The sequence below is a fragment of the Artemia sp. Qi Xiang Cuo genome, chromosome 8, assembly GCF_049724085.1.
Source record: "Artemia sp. Qi Xiang Cuo chromosome 8, ASM4972408v1, whole genome shotgun sequence".
In the NCBI taxonomy this organism is placed as follows: Eukaryota; Metazoa; Arthropoda; class Branchiopoda; order Anostraca; family Artemiidae; genus Artemia; species Artemia sp. Qi Xiang Cuo.
In genome coordinates, this window is record NC_142801.1 from 20814696 (window position 1) to 20833828 (window position 19133).

General features: G+C 33.4%; 1 protein-coding gene across 1 annotated transcript in view; it reads right to left on the reverse strand.

Annotated features, from left to right (window-relative positions):
- Window positions 1-505: 505 nt before the first annotated feature.
- The window catches only part of LOC148949231 (zinc transporter 7-A-like), a 30438-nt gene continuing 11810 nt past the window's right edge, over window positions 506-19133 (reverse strand). The window contains 2 exon segments of the mRNA XM_089093281.1: window positions 506-1692; window positions 1695-2090. Coding sequence (XP_088949407.1) covers window positions 890-1692; window positions 1695-2082 — 1191 coding nt within the window. The 5' untranslated portion in view covers window positions 2083-2090 and the 3' untranslated portion in view covers window positions 506-889.

Here is a 19133-nt window from a genome sequence, read left to right on the forward strand (position 1 = left end):
TTTCTATTGAACTCAAGTAAATAAATGAAAGTGATGATGCTAAGCAGTGTCCAAATCAAATATTTTTTTTTGCGAATTATTCTTTCTTCTTACTGGTGCAAGAATTTTCATATAAAAGCACGATTCCTCTGCTTTTACTACCCCACGATTCTAGTAAAAGACTACATTAATTTTAGTCGTGGAATATGAAAAACTGATTTAAGAATATACTCAAATTCGTTACTGAGAAGACAAAACAACCAACGCCATCTAGCAGTACACAACAATATCATCAAGTTAACTTAAAAAATTAATTATAATATTACTTTCATTTGCTTAATTTCTTTTTTTTACTGTTGCTTTTCATTGGATAGAAGAAACTTCAGACATTCTCAAAGGGCCACAATGGATACATTTGTGGATATTCTTTTATTAAATGTATTTCCGTATTTTCTAACATAAGGCAATGATTTGCAGATTGATCGAGCTCAAACCATTTTGTAAGCAAGCGAAACAGTTGAAAACAGAAGGAATACAACTACTCACGAATTTTCAGGATGTATTCAAAGAGGCTTACTCTTAGAATAAACCCAGATTTTAATAAACATAATTTAAACTTAAGTTAAGCTTTTGAACTCTTGCAGTTGCACTGAGTAATGTTATAGTATCAATGGCGCTACTATTTATTTATTTCTTATTACACCCATATTACAGCTCCTAAAGCTGACTTTTACTCAATAATTTATTTTTGTTTAACTCAGCAATGATGATAACAAAATAGGAGGAGGGGGCATTGATCTTACCTTTACAAATATACATTATTGAGAAAAAGAAAACAAATACTCAAAGATCACTGGCTTAACTAAATACCACTTTATATTATCCTAATAACTCTCCCCAAGAGCATGGCTTAAAAACAACTAAATAAATTTAAATAATCAAGTTGGACAGTTAATTTTTTCACACCTATAGAGTTAAATATTGAATGAGCCTGTCTAATTATATAACGAGGATCAGCATTACTCGTAACCTCAATCTTCAGAGACCCAATATACACTTCACTGCATAATGTCCAAAAATGTTGTTCTTGAACGCTGATAACGCCTGGTAGTTGAGAAACTTTTGAGTATAAACCGGGTAACAGGTGATCTAACTCTTGGGGTTGACGCATCATCAGAATTCCTTTAGATTCTTTAATCAATGAGAAGACACTGACAGCAATCAAAAGAGAAGTGAACATTGGACATATAGGGTCAGCAATTATCCAGCCAAAGAGTTGCATCAAAATGGTTGATACAATAACACCCACGCTTTCAAGAGCATTAGCAAGGATATGGAGTAACACCTCTTTCATAATAACTGAGTTGCTTCCTTTCAAATCATGTGAATGACCATGACTTTAGTGTCCATGATTTGAATTTAAATAGTCATCTGAGCTATTATGTGAGTGACCATGGCCGTCTGAATGATTATGGGAATGTCCATGCCCGTACTGATTCGTTTTCTCAAACCCGGTTATAGGAATAAAACTGTTGTCAATATTAATATCACCATTTTGGAGCAGTAAAGATGGTTGTTCGTAATCAGATTTTTTGTCCCCACTTGAACCTCCCCCATGACTGGGCCCATGTCCATGATAGAAAACAAAAATACCAACTAGATTTACAAGGAAATCTAGAACACTGACTACAAACAGTCGTTCGTGTTTCACTTCGGGGGCTCGACAGCCCTTTCAACCGATTCCGAAAAAATAAAAAATGATATAAAAAGGAGGAAGAGTCCATTCACAAAACCTGCCATCACTTCAGCTCTTACATATCCATATGTAAATTTTTCATCAGCTCTCCACTTCGTAATCACAGTAGCTACAAGTCCAGCAAGAAGACCAGTACAATCGAAAAACATATGGAAGGAGTCTGAAATCAAACCCAAACTATTGGTAACTATTCCATAAAACAGTTCGACGAAGGCGAATGATAGGTTGAGAAGAAGGAAGGCAGCTAAATTTCTCGAATTCTTGTCAGAAAATGCTAATCGAATCCAATCTTTGGTTGCAGCTATCATGCCTCGTCTGCCAAGGTCTCGTTGAGTCAATGGCAACATGGTGTAACCTGAAATTATTTATTACTGATTTTGCGTATTTCAATGAATGCAATCAAAACGTAACTTATATGAAGCTAACTTTGAAAAACAAAAAGTAAACAACTAATTATTCCAAAAGGAAAAATGTATGAGCCCTAAATTGTACAGTATCAATGCTTTCCACAAAATATTTCACTTCTTAAGAATTATACCAAATATTAGCGTCAAATTGTAGGCCATTAGAACCCACTAAAACAACAACAATAACGTCATTATAGAGGATACCTGAAGGAAAATAGGCGTTGTCTCGTGATCTCGCCGATCAAAAATATTTTGTTGGGCAGCAACGGTACTAACGCTTGCGGTGTAAAATTGTTATTGAAGCAACTAAAAAAAGTAAAATCTGATCAATAAAGAATATACCAGAAAAATCAGATCCTAAAGTTGAAATACAAGATTTGTGCAATTTCAAACAATAACAGAAAGTAAGTAGGCTTCACAAGCTCTAAACTAATGCTCATATCTGCAAACAAGGATAATAGAGAGGCATCTACTCCGGAATTATTCATAAGGATCCCTCTTGGAAATATTTTGGCCAAACAGTGCATTTTTTATATTTTCAGATGTTAGCTGTTCAAGATGTTAGCTTACTTTTTTAATCTATTTCTCTGTTCAATTTGAGCGGAATAGTTATTTTTTTTTAGTTAAAACAATAATTTTTTTTGAATTTGTTTTTCCCTTCACTTCAGAGATTTGGTTAGTCTTGGCACAGATTGCTCCTTAATGATTTTAATCGATTCGTTTCTTCATGACGTCTTGGATGATCATTATAAGTTCGTTTCAGAACATGTAAAACAACGAAAATGAAATAAAGACACAACTGTGACAAAAAAAAAAAAAAAAATCACACTTGTAGCTTGTCGCTCGAGAATTCCACTAGAGGGTCGGTCCTTGGGCACCCTGATTTTGATTATACTGTTCTCGCCATGATTCGATCAATTTTGAGCCTTCACCTCTCCATCTTTTTCTGAACTTATTCAAACATGTTCATGCTAACAGCATGTGACGGGTATTTTTAAAATTAGTAAATGTTACATATTTGGAGTCTTTAATGTATAAATTGTTTTCAAACTTGCGTTATTTTTAATTCCGGCTATGATTCACTTTTAACTTACGGTTCATTTCCTTGCGCCATGAACTCTTTGTTTTTCACCAGAGGTAGTTTTGTCAAATGAGTGATCGCAGAATTTCGGTATGAGTTTCAGTTGAACGAGGAAGATTAATTCTAGTGCCCTTTTTAAGAGCCAAAAGTAATCAGCACTGCCAAGCCCCTCCACCGCCATTTTTCGCCCAATGCCAATAGTGACAAATATGTTGTTATGTCAAAGTTTCAAGATAGCTATTTTAAAGAGTAAGGTCAAGATATGTAAAAGAAATGTCTTCAAAGGTAGCATAACACGTATAATGATTATAAAAAAGAAAAATTCTAGTTTTCCTTTCTAATACTGCTCAGTAAGACATATGACAAAGTGAGGAGCCTTATACCTAAATTAAACAGTAATGTTGATAAGCAGTTACTTGATTTGTTTGGTTTTCGGCGGGTAGTCAACGGTGGCCGGCAGCTAGTCAGGTCATTTTATTTTAGAGTTTCTTTTTTCTTTTTTTTTCTCCCTGCATTGTCACCCATACAGGTTTGCTGGGGGAATATGATTACGTAGTTATATTTTAGTATTTAAATGTGTTGGTAAATTAACCAGTCTATCTATAATGTAGTTTTAAATTTAACAAATACTAGTTACCATTCCTGAAGTGGTGTCAAATAGCAATAAAATAACATTCGTAAATTTCGTTTTAAAATACATTTTAAATTTTGGGCTGCCATAAGGCGAAGTTTGCTCTCTACTGGTAGGTTGCAGCTACTGGTAGAACCACGATAAAGTCCAAAAGAACTTGGCATGATCAGCCATGACATCATGAAAAAAATAAAAAACAAATGGGTTGAAGTCAATAAAGAGCAACCCATGCCAAATAGCCACCAAACTCTGAATGAACTATTTTGGGGAAAAAATGTGAAATTTTGAATAACCTTCATGTCTTCATCTTACCTTTCCACAACGCATGAATGTACTGTCTGCACATTTAATGTCTGCATGATAGACAAAATCGATACAATATCAGAAGATTCAAGCAAAGACGATTATGATTATTTTTTAAAAACTAATTTGAATAGCTTTCAAACTAATCTTCATTAATTTGAGAGGAGGCTCTTCGAATATTTTACCAAGAGAAGATATAAGATAAGACCTAGAATCAACTTCTACCCCTATTTACTCTCAAATCGTATCTTGGATAGACAAGTAGTGTCCACAATAGCATGGGAGAAGGGGTTATTACTCCTTCTACTGGCGGTACCCAGTGATACTACCCAAGCAGGCAAAGCTCATTATATATGAGCAAATGGCTATTATATATGAGCAAATGGCTCACAGAAATGATAGACTATTTGAATTACCCTTACTCTCTGCCTATCTCTAATCTGCCTATCCTTGGCTTTACTCTAATTATCCAGTAAAATCAACTAGGTGGAAGTGATGAAAAACTTGAGAGCCATGCCTAATCAGAGTAAAGCCAAGCCAGATAGTCTCTTACCCACGCTGGTCAAAATCATATAAATCAGCCATAGCATTAGGATCAGTGGACACATGTTTCACGCTGATTGAAATAAAACCCAAGTGAATAGACGATATTTCGGTTTTATGCATAACTCATCCAGATTTACCTATTTGAGGGAAGTGATCAAGGAATTTTGAGCTATTCCTCTTTAAAGGAATATTTCCATGACTATATTAATGGATTTACCACCCCCTTTAACAATATTTGCTCCAAGTTTCATTTAGTTCTGACTTCAATTATATACATTGCACCACTAAGCTTCAGTTACCTCAAAAGGAAAAAAACATAATCCTGCACTAATTTTAGGCTTCCAGTAGCCAATGGACTGGAGATCCAAAAAATACTCTGAATTTTCATGCATAATCAAAAATTATTTGTTTCTTTTTACTGCTCTGATATTTATTGCACTTCCATAAAAATGTTCCCCTCGAAGATACAATCCTTGGTAAGTACCTCAGCTAGGTAATTTCGCTTATGGTATATTTTCCCTCTGAAACGAGCAATTTTGCGACAAGCCTGCGGCTGTAACTACACCAAGAGGACAAGGTACTTTTATCATTAGATTCATTAGTCTTGGATCTATCCATTGACCACAGCATAAGTATATATACAAACAGTAACGAAAAGATACTCTCCATTAAAGATTTTTGAAACATAACAATCGAAGCCACTCTTCATGATCCCGCCTTCGCGCACATGCAATGACAAATTTTTAGCGCATTTATACTGTGAATGCCAAATAGAAACTGATACTATTGCTGTGACGCGCAAGGGGAATCCCTTTCTGAGCAGTTTAATCTGTATCATATTTTAACAAACTTCGCTACTGTATATATATATATATATATATATATATATATATATATATATATATATATATATATATATATATATATATATATATATATATATATATATATATATATATATATATATATATATATATATATATATATATATATATATATATATATATATATATATATATATATATATATATATATATATATATATATATACTTATGCTGTGTGCCATTCACCGAGCCAGAATTACGATAGTACTTAGACTTTTTCTTAAGAGCATGATTTAAATTTGATTGGAAAATAGAGAAATATCCTTTCTTCAAATAATTTTCAACTAATATTGAGCATATTTTCCATTAATAAAACCACACATACCATACTTCAAAGATGTGATTTGGTAGATAAATAGAATTGAATCTTAGCAACGGAATGACAGCAAAATTCCTGTCTTTTGTTCATAGTAAAACCTTAGGAGAACAGAAAAATTAGAGACCAAAAAAATTCAAAGGGAAAATAAACCAGAGAGGACTCATCAGAATATAATCAAGGGCGTAATTTAATATGGGGCAGGGGCAACTGCCCCTCCCAGACTTCGGTTTTCCCCCAGACCTGATTTTGCCCCCCCCCCATCCCAGCTGAAATTTAGTTTCTTTAAAAATTTTCTCAAAACTAACATAAGCCTTCATAATTCAAGCATCAACAGAAAGGGATCAGTTTTCTTTAGTATATATTTACTTTCATAGTACTAAAAAGTATCTTTATAGTACTTTCATGTTACCAAATGGCTCATTTTTTTGGTTTTTACTGTCATTTTTACTTGATTTGGGAAAATTGGCTCCTACTTTGCCACCCCCACTCCAGGATTTTGAGGAAATTACGCCATTGAATATGATCCTTCAAATGCTTGTTCAAATCTGGCCCTCTTAATAATAAAAAAAAATCATTCATCCACAAGAACCAAAATGACAAAACGAAAAAATCGTAAAAAAAAAGAAAGAGAAACGAGGTAATAACAGCCAGTGAAAAAACGAAGAGAACTATGGAAAAACTGTGGTCGAGACCTCCGCTTGACCATCTTCAGTGCAGAATAATAAAAAAATTCAGATAGAAGTCCAAAGGACAATATAAAAAACAACCCCTTTTCAAGCAATGATGAAAGGGTAACTGGATAAAAAATACAATACTGAACGGCGTTTCAAAGATTCATTTTACGTAAAGTATTTTAAAGGTTAATTGCTTACCAGGTATGGTATTATCAGAGATTATATTGGGTTGCAAAATATAATTTTGTGGATGGATATAAAAACAATCGGAATTAATGAGTTCATTATAAAGTTATTTCAACCTTCAAAAGATTGAAATAACCCACATATATAAACAACTACCTTTAAACATTCTAGTGAATGGAGCTGTAATACTCCAGTCAGATTGTTTTAATGCAGAAAGAAGAGAGCAAAGCATAAGTTTGTGGTTACAAAATTCCAAAAACTGACAAAGCCATAAAGTTACGCCAAAGGCCGGATACTTGTGATTCGGCCATGGCCAGACGTGTTTATGATAACCAAAATCATTCCATTTTATTTGATCATATCTCTATTACTACCTCTATTAAAGGTCTCACGCAAGTTTTCAGAGAGGCAGCTGAAATCAGACATATATACTATAAAGCTGCTCTTAACTGAGATACGAATCTTAGAAACATTACAATACTCTGATTAATTATGATTTTGTATTTTTGCATTTTATCATGCTTTGCAACCTAGTGAAAATATAGATGCCTGAAATCCTGAATATAGATTAGTTTTTAAAAAAGCCTTAGGCATATACAATATTTAAAATGAAAGTTTGATCCGCCATTTAAGATCAGGTTTTTACTCAGTCATCTTTTTACCATTCAGGTTAGATGGTAGTTCTTGTCTTTTTTTCATTTCTTTGAGGTTTGTGTTTTCACCTTGAATAAATTCTCCCATTCAAGATTAGATTTTCTATTCAGTCAACCTTTTACCATTCAAGTTAGAAGGTAATTCGTCTCTTTTTTTGAAGTTTGTGTTTTCATCTTTAATAAATTCTCAAAAGAAAGTTGTATCAACCATTCAAGATCAGATTTTTTATTCAGTTAACCTTTTACTATTCAAGTTAGAAGGTGATTCGTCCCTTTTTTGAGGTTTGTGTTTTTATCTTGAATAAATTCTCAAAAGAAACTTGTATCAATCATTCAAGATCAGATGTTTTATTTAATCAACCTTTTACCATTCAAGTTAGAAGGTGATTTGTCTCTAAAAAAGAGGTTTGTGTTTTTATCCTGAATAAATTCTCAAAAGAAAGTTTAATCAGCCATTCAAGATCAGATTTTTATTCAGTCAACCTTTTACTATTCAAGTTAGAAGGTGATTCGTCTCTTTTTTTGAGGTTTGTGTTTTTATCTTGAATAAATTCTCAAAAGAAAGTTGTATCAATCATTCAAGATCAGATGTTTTATTTAGTCAACCTTTTACCATTCAAGTTAGAAGGTGAGTTGTCTCTAAAAAAGAGGTTTGTGTTTTTATCCTGAATAAATTCTCAAAAGAAAGTTTAATCAGCCATTCAAGATCAGATTTTTATTCAGTCAACCTTTTACTATTCAAGTTAGAAGGTGATTCGTCTCTTTTTTTGAGGTTTGTGTTTTTATCTTGAATAAATTCTCAAAAGAAAGTTGTATCAATCATTCAAGATCAGATGTTTTATTTAGTCAACCTTTTACCATTCAAGTTAGAAGGTGAGTTGTCTCTAAAAAAGAGGTTTGTGTTTTTATCCTGAATAAATTCTCAAAAGAAAGTTTAATCAGCCATTCAAGATCAGATTTTTATTCAGTCAACCTTTTACTATTTAAGTTAGAAGGTGATTCGTCTCTTTTTTTGAGGTTTGTGTTTTTATCTCGAATAAATTCTCAAAACAAAGTCGTATCAATCATTCAAGATCAGATGTTTTATTTAGTCAACCTTTTACCATTCAAGTTAGAAGGTGAGTTGTCTCTAAAAAAGAGGTTTGTGTTTTTATCCTGAATAAATTCTCCAAATAAAGTTTAATCAGCCATTCAAGATCAGATTTTTATTCAGTCAACCTTTCCCCATCCAAGTTAGAAGGTGATTCTTCTCGTTATTTTAGGTTTCTATTGGTATCTTGTGTCGTTTTTAGTCTTTGCAATGAGGATGGCTGAGCGGAGCTCTCTTTTTTTAACTGGCTGTGAATCATCTTGTTTCCTGCATTTTCTCTTATTTGTATACAAACATTGTCTGACAGATAGGGTTATTATTGTATTTCGTCAAGCTACGGGGGGAGGGGGTGGGGTATACAGTTCAACTGAGATCAGAGTTTTATTGTTTAATGCAGTCCCTGGCCTGCCTGTTTCACCCAAGTTTTTGAGACTACTTGGTTGTTCTTATCTAAATCATTTTATTGTGAAATGAACTTAATTTTAAAAAAAAAGGATAAAATATACACAAAAATTAAGAGTAAAACAATTCTAGAAACCCCTCTCCCCCTTTCCCTATTAGTATTAGATTATTATAGGATTGAATGTTCAAGATGGGAATGTGGTGACAGTTTGATCAAACAGTTCGTAGTAACGAACTGTTTGTAAGGAGCAATACGGCTCAATAGTAACCAACACTCTAAGAAACAGTCTTGCTAACAATAGATACATCAAAAGAATCAAAATTTGATGCTTATTCAAAATATAAAAAATCAAATTTAATGATACCCATCAAAAGTTAAAAGCCTGAGAAGATTTGCCCAATTTTTGAAAAAGCGGAGAAACACCTCAAAATACCAAGTGATCTTAATGAAAATCAAACCATCAGTTTCAGGATACCAGAGAACCCTACTGTGGAGGTTTCAAGCTCCTATGTCAACAGTGTGGAATTTTTGCATTTTTTGCCTAGATAAAACTAATAACTATGTCTTTGAGGATGACTTGACCCCTCATAGTCCCTGGGGGAAGAGCTGTAAGCTAAGAACTTTGCCCACTGCTTATATATAGCATTGATTATAGGAAAGTATACAGACGTTTTTCTGGGGGAGTTTTTTTAGGTAGAGGAGGGGGAAGGGGATACACAGGAGGATCTTCCCATGGAGGAATTTCTCGTTAGGGAAGATAATTTTCCATGGAAGGGGAGCTGGGTTTCCCAACATTATTTAAAAAACGATCTGAAAATAAATATAAAAAACAAGTATTTTCAACTGAAAATAAGGAGCAACATTAAAATTTATAACGAAAAGAAATTATTAAGCATATGAGGGGGGTCACCCCCTCCTCAATACATTGATCTTTACGCTTAAGTTTTTTTTTCATAACTTTCGAAAGAGCTTATTATTCTAATGAAGCAGTCTTTGTGATTTAGAAGTCATTTTTAAATAATTGGAAAAAAGGTCAAACTTTAGCGTAAAAAGCGAGGCATTGAGGAGGGGGGACGACCCCCCTCATATACATATTAATTTCTGTTCGTTTAAGTTTTAATGTTGCTCCTTACTTTCAGTTAAAAAGAAACTTCTTTTTTTTTTATCTAATATATTTAAGGTTTAATTTTCTTTTTTAACAATGTTACTTTGCTCAATTAGTTCTTAACACTTTCCTATAAACATAAGAAAATTTCAAATCAGGCTGATACTTTAGACATGGTCTGGACCTTATGGTGATGGTCTGGTTTCCTTTAAAAAAAAATCAAAAGAGTCCCTCTCCTACCCCCTAAATTACTGTACCATTTACCTACTTCGGTGAATATGGACAACCATCAAAATAGGTCTAAATTCTGATTGGAAAAAAATAAAATAATCAGTTTACCATAAAATATAGCCAAAATCTAAGAGATTACATTGGCAAGGCCTAAAGTCGAGGAGATGCCAACTTTAAGCCAAAACTAAATCATTTCTTATAGTTCAAACAAATTTTGATAGGTTTGTGCTTCACGAAATTTATAAGCCCATGTAAGCAGGAAAGGGGTGGAGATAGGAGCTTCATTACATCTTCCTGGGCCTTAATTCGGGTTATAAATCCAATTCTTAGAATTTTTTTTCTAAGTAATTTTCTGAGTTAGCCAAAAGTTCAGTACCTTTACATTATTATTTCTAAGGTATTATACAAATTTAGTCATATTTTCTTAAAATCTTCCTTTCTAGGATCATAAAAGTAGGGATACATCTACCATACTTTAGTTGAGAAGTATATTCCAAAATTCAATACAATACGAAATCGCTTGAACTCCCTTGAAAGTGCCCAGGGCTGTGCTAGCCTCCTGATAGCAGAAGAAGGCCTGTTGAAGACATTGGATTAACAGAGGCCCACTTTCTGAAAGACAGGTGGCTAGCCTCAGGATGAGTGCTGTAATATGTTGTGACAGATAACCGTAAAATGGCATAGCCTTCTTATAAAAAAAAAACATCCTTAAATTGATGCAAGACTTTTGACCCCAAAGATTTTTTAGCCTTCAATTATATTTGGAAAAATACTTATTCTAGCTTTTTTCATTGAAAAATGGCTTTAGTTCGGATATTATCCCTCCTAAATTTTCAAAAATACACTTTACCCCCTAATTTGCATGGATTGACGCCACTGAACACTACTTCGTCAATGTTTTAAGAATACTGATGTCTGTTAGATGATACTTCTTAAAGTAGTTTTAGAACTAGACACTTTACAAAGTTAGGGGTGGGAAGGTACAACAAGAATGATAATTCAGTCAATTAATTTAATAAAACAAAAACTTCAAATTTGTAATAAAAAATAGAATAGATGGTGAATGATTTCAAGTCAACACAATAGAAATGCGATGCAGATATGTCGTAAAAATAAGCAAATCTTAGCAAAAATATCACCGCTGATTTATTTTCCTAAGTCATGACAAACAAGTTATAATCCATTTTTCTCAGAATCACTCTCCAGCTTTATACAAGTCAGAGTTTGCATACCAAATTTTTGAAGATACATGGACCAAAATTTGATTCAGTTATGTAACTAGTAGCCATTTTGCTAACATGCCATGATAGCCTACTTCAAATTCTCATTTTGGCCAGAGTTTTTGTGAAGAACATAAAACTAAACATTTACGTGAGACTTATTAGAAGCTGTATGCATTGATTTTTTAATGTGGAAGCTTCTTACTAGAATTAGGATAAATATAACAATTTTTATAGTATCTATCTCCATCTTTTATGAAATTTTAAAACAACTTGGCCATTTTCTACTTCTCCCTGAAGGTTGCGAAAGTTCCTAAATTGAATTTGTGGAGAGATATATTACCAGAGCCAGCAGTTGACGTTATTCAGAAGATACAGCTATTACCAGTACGCTCAGCACCTTTTATTTTGCTTTAATTTTCATTTCTGTCTTTCTTGCAGTTTTTCTTCTTCAAAATCAAATAGGTTTCTTCCTAGAAATGCTAAGTGTTTTCTGAATAGCAAATATTACAGTTACTGGACAATAAAAAGAAATTCTAAGAATTGGGTTTTTTCAAGGAATTAGAATTGGAATCAAATAAGTTTTATTTAGTCTTGAAACAAATCCAGTGTGTAATCCAGATCGAGTTGGAATTAGAATAGAAAACATTGAGGCAAAATCAAGATTATGACTAGATTGGGAAACATTTTAGGCATTGTCCCATCTCTAATACTTTGATGAAGAAAAAAACACTAAAACGTTCATGGTAACATCTAAAGAAGTAGGAAACTGCATAAATATTATTCAGATTTATTTAAAGGTTGGTTAGAATCAAGGCAAGATCTAATACAAAATTTTCTGTGGCAATAACAGAAATGTTGCCGGAATGGCTATTTTTCTTCAATTCAGTACAAAAATTAGATTTTGACTTTTCTCCATAGGATATCAATATAAAACAAATAATTTCTGAAATAATTTTAATTTATTAATTATATTATTTTATGAAAAATTAAAACCACAAAACATTTCATATATTATGATGAATACAAGCAACTTTTTCGAAAATACCCATGAATGATTAGGTTTTGATCAATTTGTTGCAGTTTTTGAAGTGGTGATAGCTGGTTCACTGATAATATTTACTTCAGAGTAATTAAATTTAGACGACCATATTTCTTAAGGCTTTATTCACTGTGAGATGTAGCTAACGCCAAGAAAACAAGACTGGTCTATTTAGCTAGCTGAGACAGAAATAGTTCATCATTTTTTTTTCAAACAATGAGTTATCACAGAATAGCTTCATCTCATATCCTCCTAGGTGACAGGAGAGATGCATAAATTGAGTGATATTAGGTTAGAATTTTAACAGACTGTAAGTCAAGCAAAGGTAATATACTTATTGCTGGCATGCACCTTTTCACCTTATCTTATTTGCATTCTACCTACCACAAACACACAATGCTATTATTTGTCAAACTCAAAGTTTTAGCAGTTTTTGGGAGGGGTGCTAGTACGCCACTAGAAGTTTTACTGACATCTACTTTTGGGCAATTGAAAAACAAACAGAATATTTTAAAGCAGAATTTATAAACTTTTGTGCATGCGCTTTATAGTGGTGTTTACTTTTTGAATTTTAATAGACAATAAGTCAAACAAACTACATTCAAAATCATGTTTTAGGTCCATATAGCTGGTATGTACTTAGTAGCTATATGCAACCACTTACCTTACTGTACAGTTTTACTTTAACTACAAATAATTGGATTTGAAGTTTTCTAATATTTAAGAAATATATGTCATTGCATAGTGCAAGCACCGGAAATTCTAAAAATTTACAATATCTCTGAAAAAAATACTGTATTTGATTTTTAATCACCTGAAACTATAATCTCTATGCGAGCCACCTACCAGCAGCAACTAAAAACCCAAAAATTCAACATTTTTTATTGCTGATTACAAAAATGCCAGTAGACAGTGCTGATGAAAAAGTGGCCTGCTGACAACAGATACATGGGCATTGCTTGAATTGTGCAGAAGCAAATGATTTTTTAATATCTTATAAGGAAATCCCACAGTAAAAGCTTATAATCTTTAAAGGAGGAAAAATCTTTCTGTTAATTTTAGAACTCACCCATTCATTCACATCAGTATCTGTTACCTTAAATAGATACTTTGTTTGTTGTTATTTGTTTATGTTATTTATGTTCATTTTAAGCATGAATTATTACATGACTCTGTTTCTGCTTGTCTTGGTTTCCATATGGCTCTTTACTTTTCTTTGCAATATCCCTTTTTTTGGAAAAAATTCTTTAATATTTGTTCATTTTTAATTGACAAATCTTTATTCTTGGTTAATTTTCATTTTTTTTATAGATAATTTTTTTTACTATATTTATTCTGATAACATTTTCACAATTATTTCCACTAAATTTATTTCTGTTAAAATATTATACCCTTGCCCCTTCTGTATGCAGGGTTATTAAGAGCCAATGTTAGGTCCTAGGTACAATTTTTTTTTCTAGGGAAAGGCAAACCATGTAAAAGTGTACTTTAATGGTTAACGTTAATCTCACCTTCTTATTTTAATTAAGTTCTTATTTATTCTGTTGTTATTTATAGAGGATATTCAAGTTTTTCACCAGAAGATTTACATGTTTTTACCATAAGATTTAGACATGGATGGGGAGGAGTATTTTTATTCATTTAGATTGAAAATCTGCATAATTTCTGGTCTTAAATACGGCTGGCACCATTATATATGTGCTTTTGTTTATACGCATATCTGAATCCATTGCCTTATTAAAAAGATGTTTTCATGTACTCTTTCGTTATAAAAGTTTGTTTAAATAAATGCACGTTGAGGAAAAGTTAAACATCACAAATCAATGAATAATGTCAGTTTCCTTCGTTCCTTGTATTAATAGACGTTCCCTTGGCCCTATCTACATGTTCTGAAATTAAATTTTCAAGCAGATCCACCTAAAAAAGAACAACTAAATTTTTTCACAATTAAAATACAATCAAATTTTCATCCCTAATTTTCTCGTTCTTCTTAAAGTATCCTTGGTCCAGAACACTTTTCCTGAATGTTTCATACAAATGAAATGAAACAATTTTGACCCATGTTAAGGTGTCATAAATTAATAAAACCCAAACTTTTTCAGAATATTATGTCCTCTTATGTTTGTTTTGAAAAGTGCATATTGCCAGAAAGTTGCAACCAAATCTGGATCTACTTTGGGGATCACAAATCAAAACAACAAATTGTTTTCAATAGTTTTTTTTTGTCTTCATTGAGGTTCTTTGTCCCTGTCTTCATTTTCCTGTGAGTTTAAGCTAGTCAAAGAAAAACCAAATTTCTCATTCCAGTTTGAGGTGATACATATCCATACATCCAAATTTCAAAATTGTTTGTCCTCATTAAGTTTTCCTCCAGTTGGCAACAGCGACCACTCAGGTTTATACTAACCTAATACAGACATATGAGTATGTCTCATCATTGTTGGATAAAGATCTTTCCTGTTGACATGGTGCTCCTGGACCTCTCAAAAGCATCTGACAGGGTTTATCATGATTTCCTCATCACCAAACTAAAAGCAGCTGTTGTTGATGATGTTACCATACAGTGGATACAGAGTTTCCTTTCAGAAAGAATACAAGTTGTAAGAGTTTTTGACTCTCAGGGTGTCCCTAATTTTTCCTTGCTACAACTATTTTAAGCAGCAATCCCCACTTGGACCATGTCTCTTCAACTTCTATATAAATGATGCACCCAACCGTCTCTCAAACTTCCTCACTCTTTACGCTGATGATTCATAACTTGTTGGTAAAGCAGCTACACCCTCTGACCTACAATCAAACCAAAAGGACCTTGACATTCTTGGGAGTTGGGCTGATGCATGGCTCCTCTCTTTAAATGCTGATAAATGCTATGTAATCCACTTTGGCAATCACAATCCACATTAGCAGTACCATTTCCAAGGTAACCCCCTCTCAGCAGTTTCTGAAGAAAGAGATCTTGGAGTCATTGTTGATAGTCAAGTTAAGTCCAGCACCCATGCAAAATCTGTATCGTGGTCTGCTCTCCAATCTCTTGGAATGATCAAAAGAACTATCTCCAGCAGACGCCCAAAAGTAATTATAGATAGATAGATAGATAATTTTATTCACCCACTCGATACAAAACCACAAATGGCACGAATGGAGTATAAAAAAAACAAAAAAACACTTAACTGCAAAAACAAAAACAAACGTTACGATACACCGCCAATAAATAAATACATTATTAAAAAAACTCACTAAGGACGAATTGCAATTGCCAGACTACTAGGCCCAAGCGACCCCAAAAATTCAGAACGACGTTTCGTCACAGCAGCAATCGGATCTGTGATACCGAACCTTGCAGAAATCTTTGAATTTTTAACCCACGGTGGGGTATTTAAAAGAAATTTTGCATATTTGTAAAAAAGTGATCGAAGGTTTCTTTTATCACTAACACTAAATATATGCCAAAACGGTGATAAAGCCAGAAAGTGTGGGATCACCAGTGCATTATATAGCCTAGCTCGAATTTGTCGATTATATTTCGCATTAGTTGAAGATAGCGCCCCGTAAGCCTTACGTGCCTTTTCTGCGAAATTACTTATTAGGCGAGCACGTGTAGATGCCATGTTATGACCTATAGGCATTCCTAAGTACATTATGGAGTCAGACAGTGGAACCTCTTGAGCACCAAATTTGACAGCAAGATCTATACAATCTGCATTTCTCCTATTGAAAGCAACTAGTTCAGCTGCACCTACAGGTTGGAATGTCCCTCGCATCACACTACTTCAAGAAGGACAAAGAAATCCCCCTAGCAGTATTTTTTGATTTTAAGAAAGCATTTGACACGGTAGATTTTAAAATTTTATTGCAAAGATTAGAATGCTTAGGTGTTAAAGGATTTAGTTTGAAGTGGTTTGAAAGTTATTTGTGTGGGAGGTCTATTAAAGTGATGATTGATGATGCTTTTTCTTCCCCTTATCAAGTGTCGTGTGGTGTGCCACAGGGATCGGTCCTTGGTCCACTTCTATATCTGGTTTATGTGGATAGCATGAGGTTTTATATTCCAGATTGTTGCTTAACGTCATTCGCTGATGACACTGCAGTTACGTTTTCTGTCGTTGTTTGGATAGTCTTGTGTTGAAAGTGAATTGTGATCTGAGAAATTTCCATGTTTTTACTAGTTTGAGATTGTTATCATTTAATGTTACAAAGACTAATTTTATTGTATATTCTAGAGTAGGCAAGCCCAGTGATATTGATGGTAGAATTCTGTTTAATATTAAGCCTGTAGTTCAACTTCAAGAAATCCGGTACTTTGGGTTTTAAATTGATTGTAATTTTTCGTAGAAACGCCACAGTGATGTTGTTGACGCAAAGGTTGCACGTGGCCTTGGAGCGATTCGTCGTTTTAAAAATTTCTTACCTCAGAGAGTTTTATTGCTTTTATACCATGCTTTGATCCACCCATATGCTTTGTATGGCTGTATGTTATGGGCAAGTAATTTTTATGTGAATTTTAAACGTGTTCAGACTCTTCAAAATAGAGCAATGCGTCTTATTGGTGGGTATGTTGAAGGTGTAAATAACACTTCAGCTTGTTTCAACAAGTTGCAAGTGTTGAATGTAGGACAGCTATGAGACTACCAAATAGGAATTTTTGCTTATCAATGCTGGAATGGTGTTAGTCCAGAGGTTTTTCGTGATTATTTTAATGACAATAGGTCTTTGCACCATTATGAAACTCGTCATGCTAGTGATTTCATTGTTCCAAATAGAAGTGGAACCAGGGCCGGCTTCCATACTAGATTTTCAGGACCTAATGTGTGGAACTCTATTCTGGAGAGCATTCGGGCGGCTGAGCACCTGGGGTTATTTAAAAATAAATTGAAAAAATATTTGTTAGGTCAAGGTTAATAGTTTTTTTTTTTTTTTTTTTTTTTTTTTTTTTTTTTTTTATTATTATTATTATTTATCTTTATTATTATTATTATTATTAAATGAATTGATGAGAGATTGATTGATTTTTTTTGTTGTTTTGTAGTGTTTGTATGTAATTTGTGTGTATTGATTTTTAGTGTATGTACCCGCCCAGTCGCAAGTGCTTTTTGGTATCTTTCTTGGGGCGGGTATTGGCATATTTGTTAAATGTATTTTGATGTTAAATAAAATGAATTGAACTGAATTGAACTGAAAAGAAATACAAGAAAGAGTACAACAAAGAGCAACCAAAATGGTCAAAGGCCACAAACAAATGTTGTATGAAGAGCATTTATGTCATCTGAAGCTTGAGCTTGAGACTAATGAGAACTAATGTTTGAACAGCCTGAGTTGGACTAATCAGAAAAAAAGTGCTCAGTTCTTTATGAACCCCTTTTTAGGGGGACTGTGCCCTCAAATAATATATTTTTACATTAGGCTCCCCTTGGCCCAGAGACTTGTGGCTGTAACTTTCCAACTGATCATGGGAGAACCAGGTTTTTTGTCCATTTCTGGGCCCCCTAATACCCCAACCACTCCAAACAAAATATTTGGTCTCTATACCCAGGTGATGATTCTTGAAAGTTTCAAGCCAATCCAAAAAAGATTTTCGGCCCTTTTCCTTTTATCATGTCCCATTTTTTAGTGAACTGAATTTCCTTCCATTTTTTTTCTCTTTTGCATCTGGATCCCAATGGCCCAAGGGCTTAAGGATATAGGTGACAATATGACCAGAAAAAATTTGATCCCTTTTGGGCCTCACGTCCCCAACCTAAAATTGTTTTTATACATTAGGGTTCCATTAGCCAAGGGATTTGTGGTTTTAAGTTTGAAACCATTAAGAAAAAACATTTTCTGGCCCTGTTTTGGGGAGAACTAATATTTTTTTTTTTTTTTTAATATTTTTCCGTCTGCATTTAGGCCCTTTAGCCTAAGAACTTGATGGTAAAAGTTTTGAGCTGATTTGAAAAGCTTTTTGGTCTTTTTGGGGGACAGCCCGTGCCCCAAAAGTTTTTTTTGCACATAATGTTCCTCTTAACCAAAGACTTATGGCTTCAAGTTTCTTGCTGATCAGAGACAAACCAATTTTTTGTTCATTTTGAAACCCTCAAGAACCCTTGCCAAAAAAAAGTGTGGCCTTCTTGGACCAGAAAATAATGTCTGAAAGTTTGAGTGATTCAGACACCCAAGATCAAACATGTTCACATTTTTCCACTATAAATCTATATATAAGCAATTATCCTTTTACAGCCTTTGCCTCAGGGGCTGTAGGAGTCATGTCACCACCAGAGGCATATTTTTTGGGGGCCTTTTACTTATTCTGAACAAGATGAATATCTCAGAATTTTGAAGAATATCTTGTTGTCCTTATTCCTTCAGAAAATCAGAAATAAAATTGACAATTTTGGATTTTCCACAAACATGGAAAGCATGCGAAAAGATATTCAAAGCTTCAGAAATACTGATATTACTTCAGATCTGCAACTACTAGCTGTCACACTGAACTCAAATAATAAAATACAAAAAAGACAAGAAATAGTAGGCAAGTCAAGTTAGAAAGAATGTCCAGTAAAAGATAAAGGAGAGGCTTCTGACAGATATTGAAGAACAATTTGCTATTTAATTCAAAACTCTGCTAAATTGCCTTAGACCTATATTT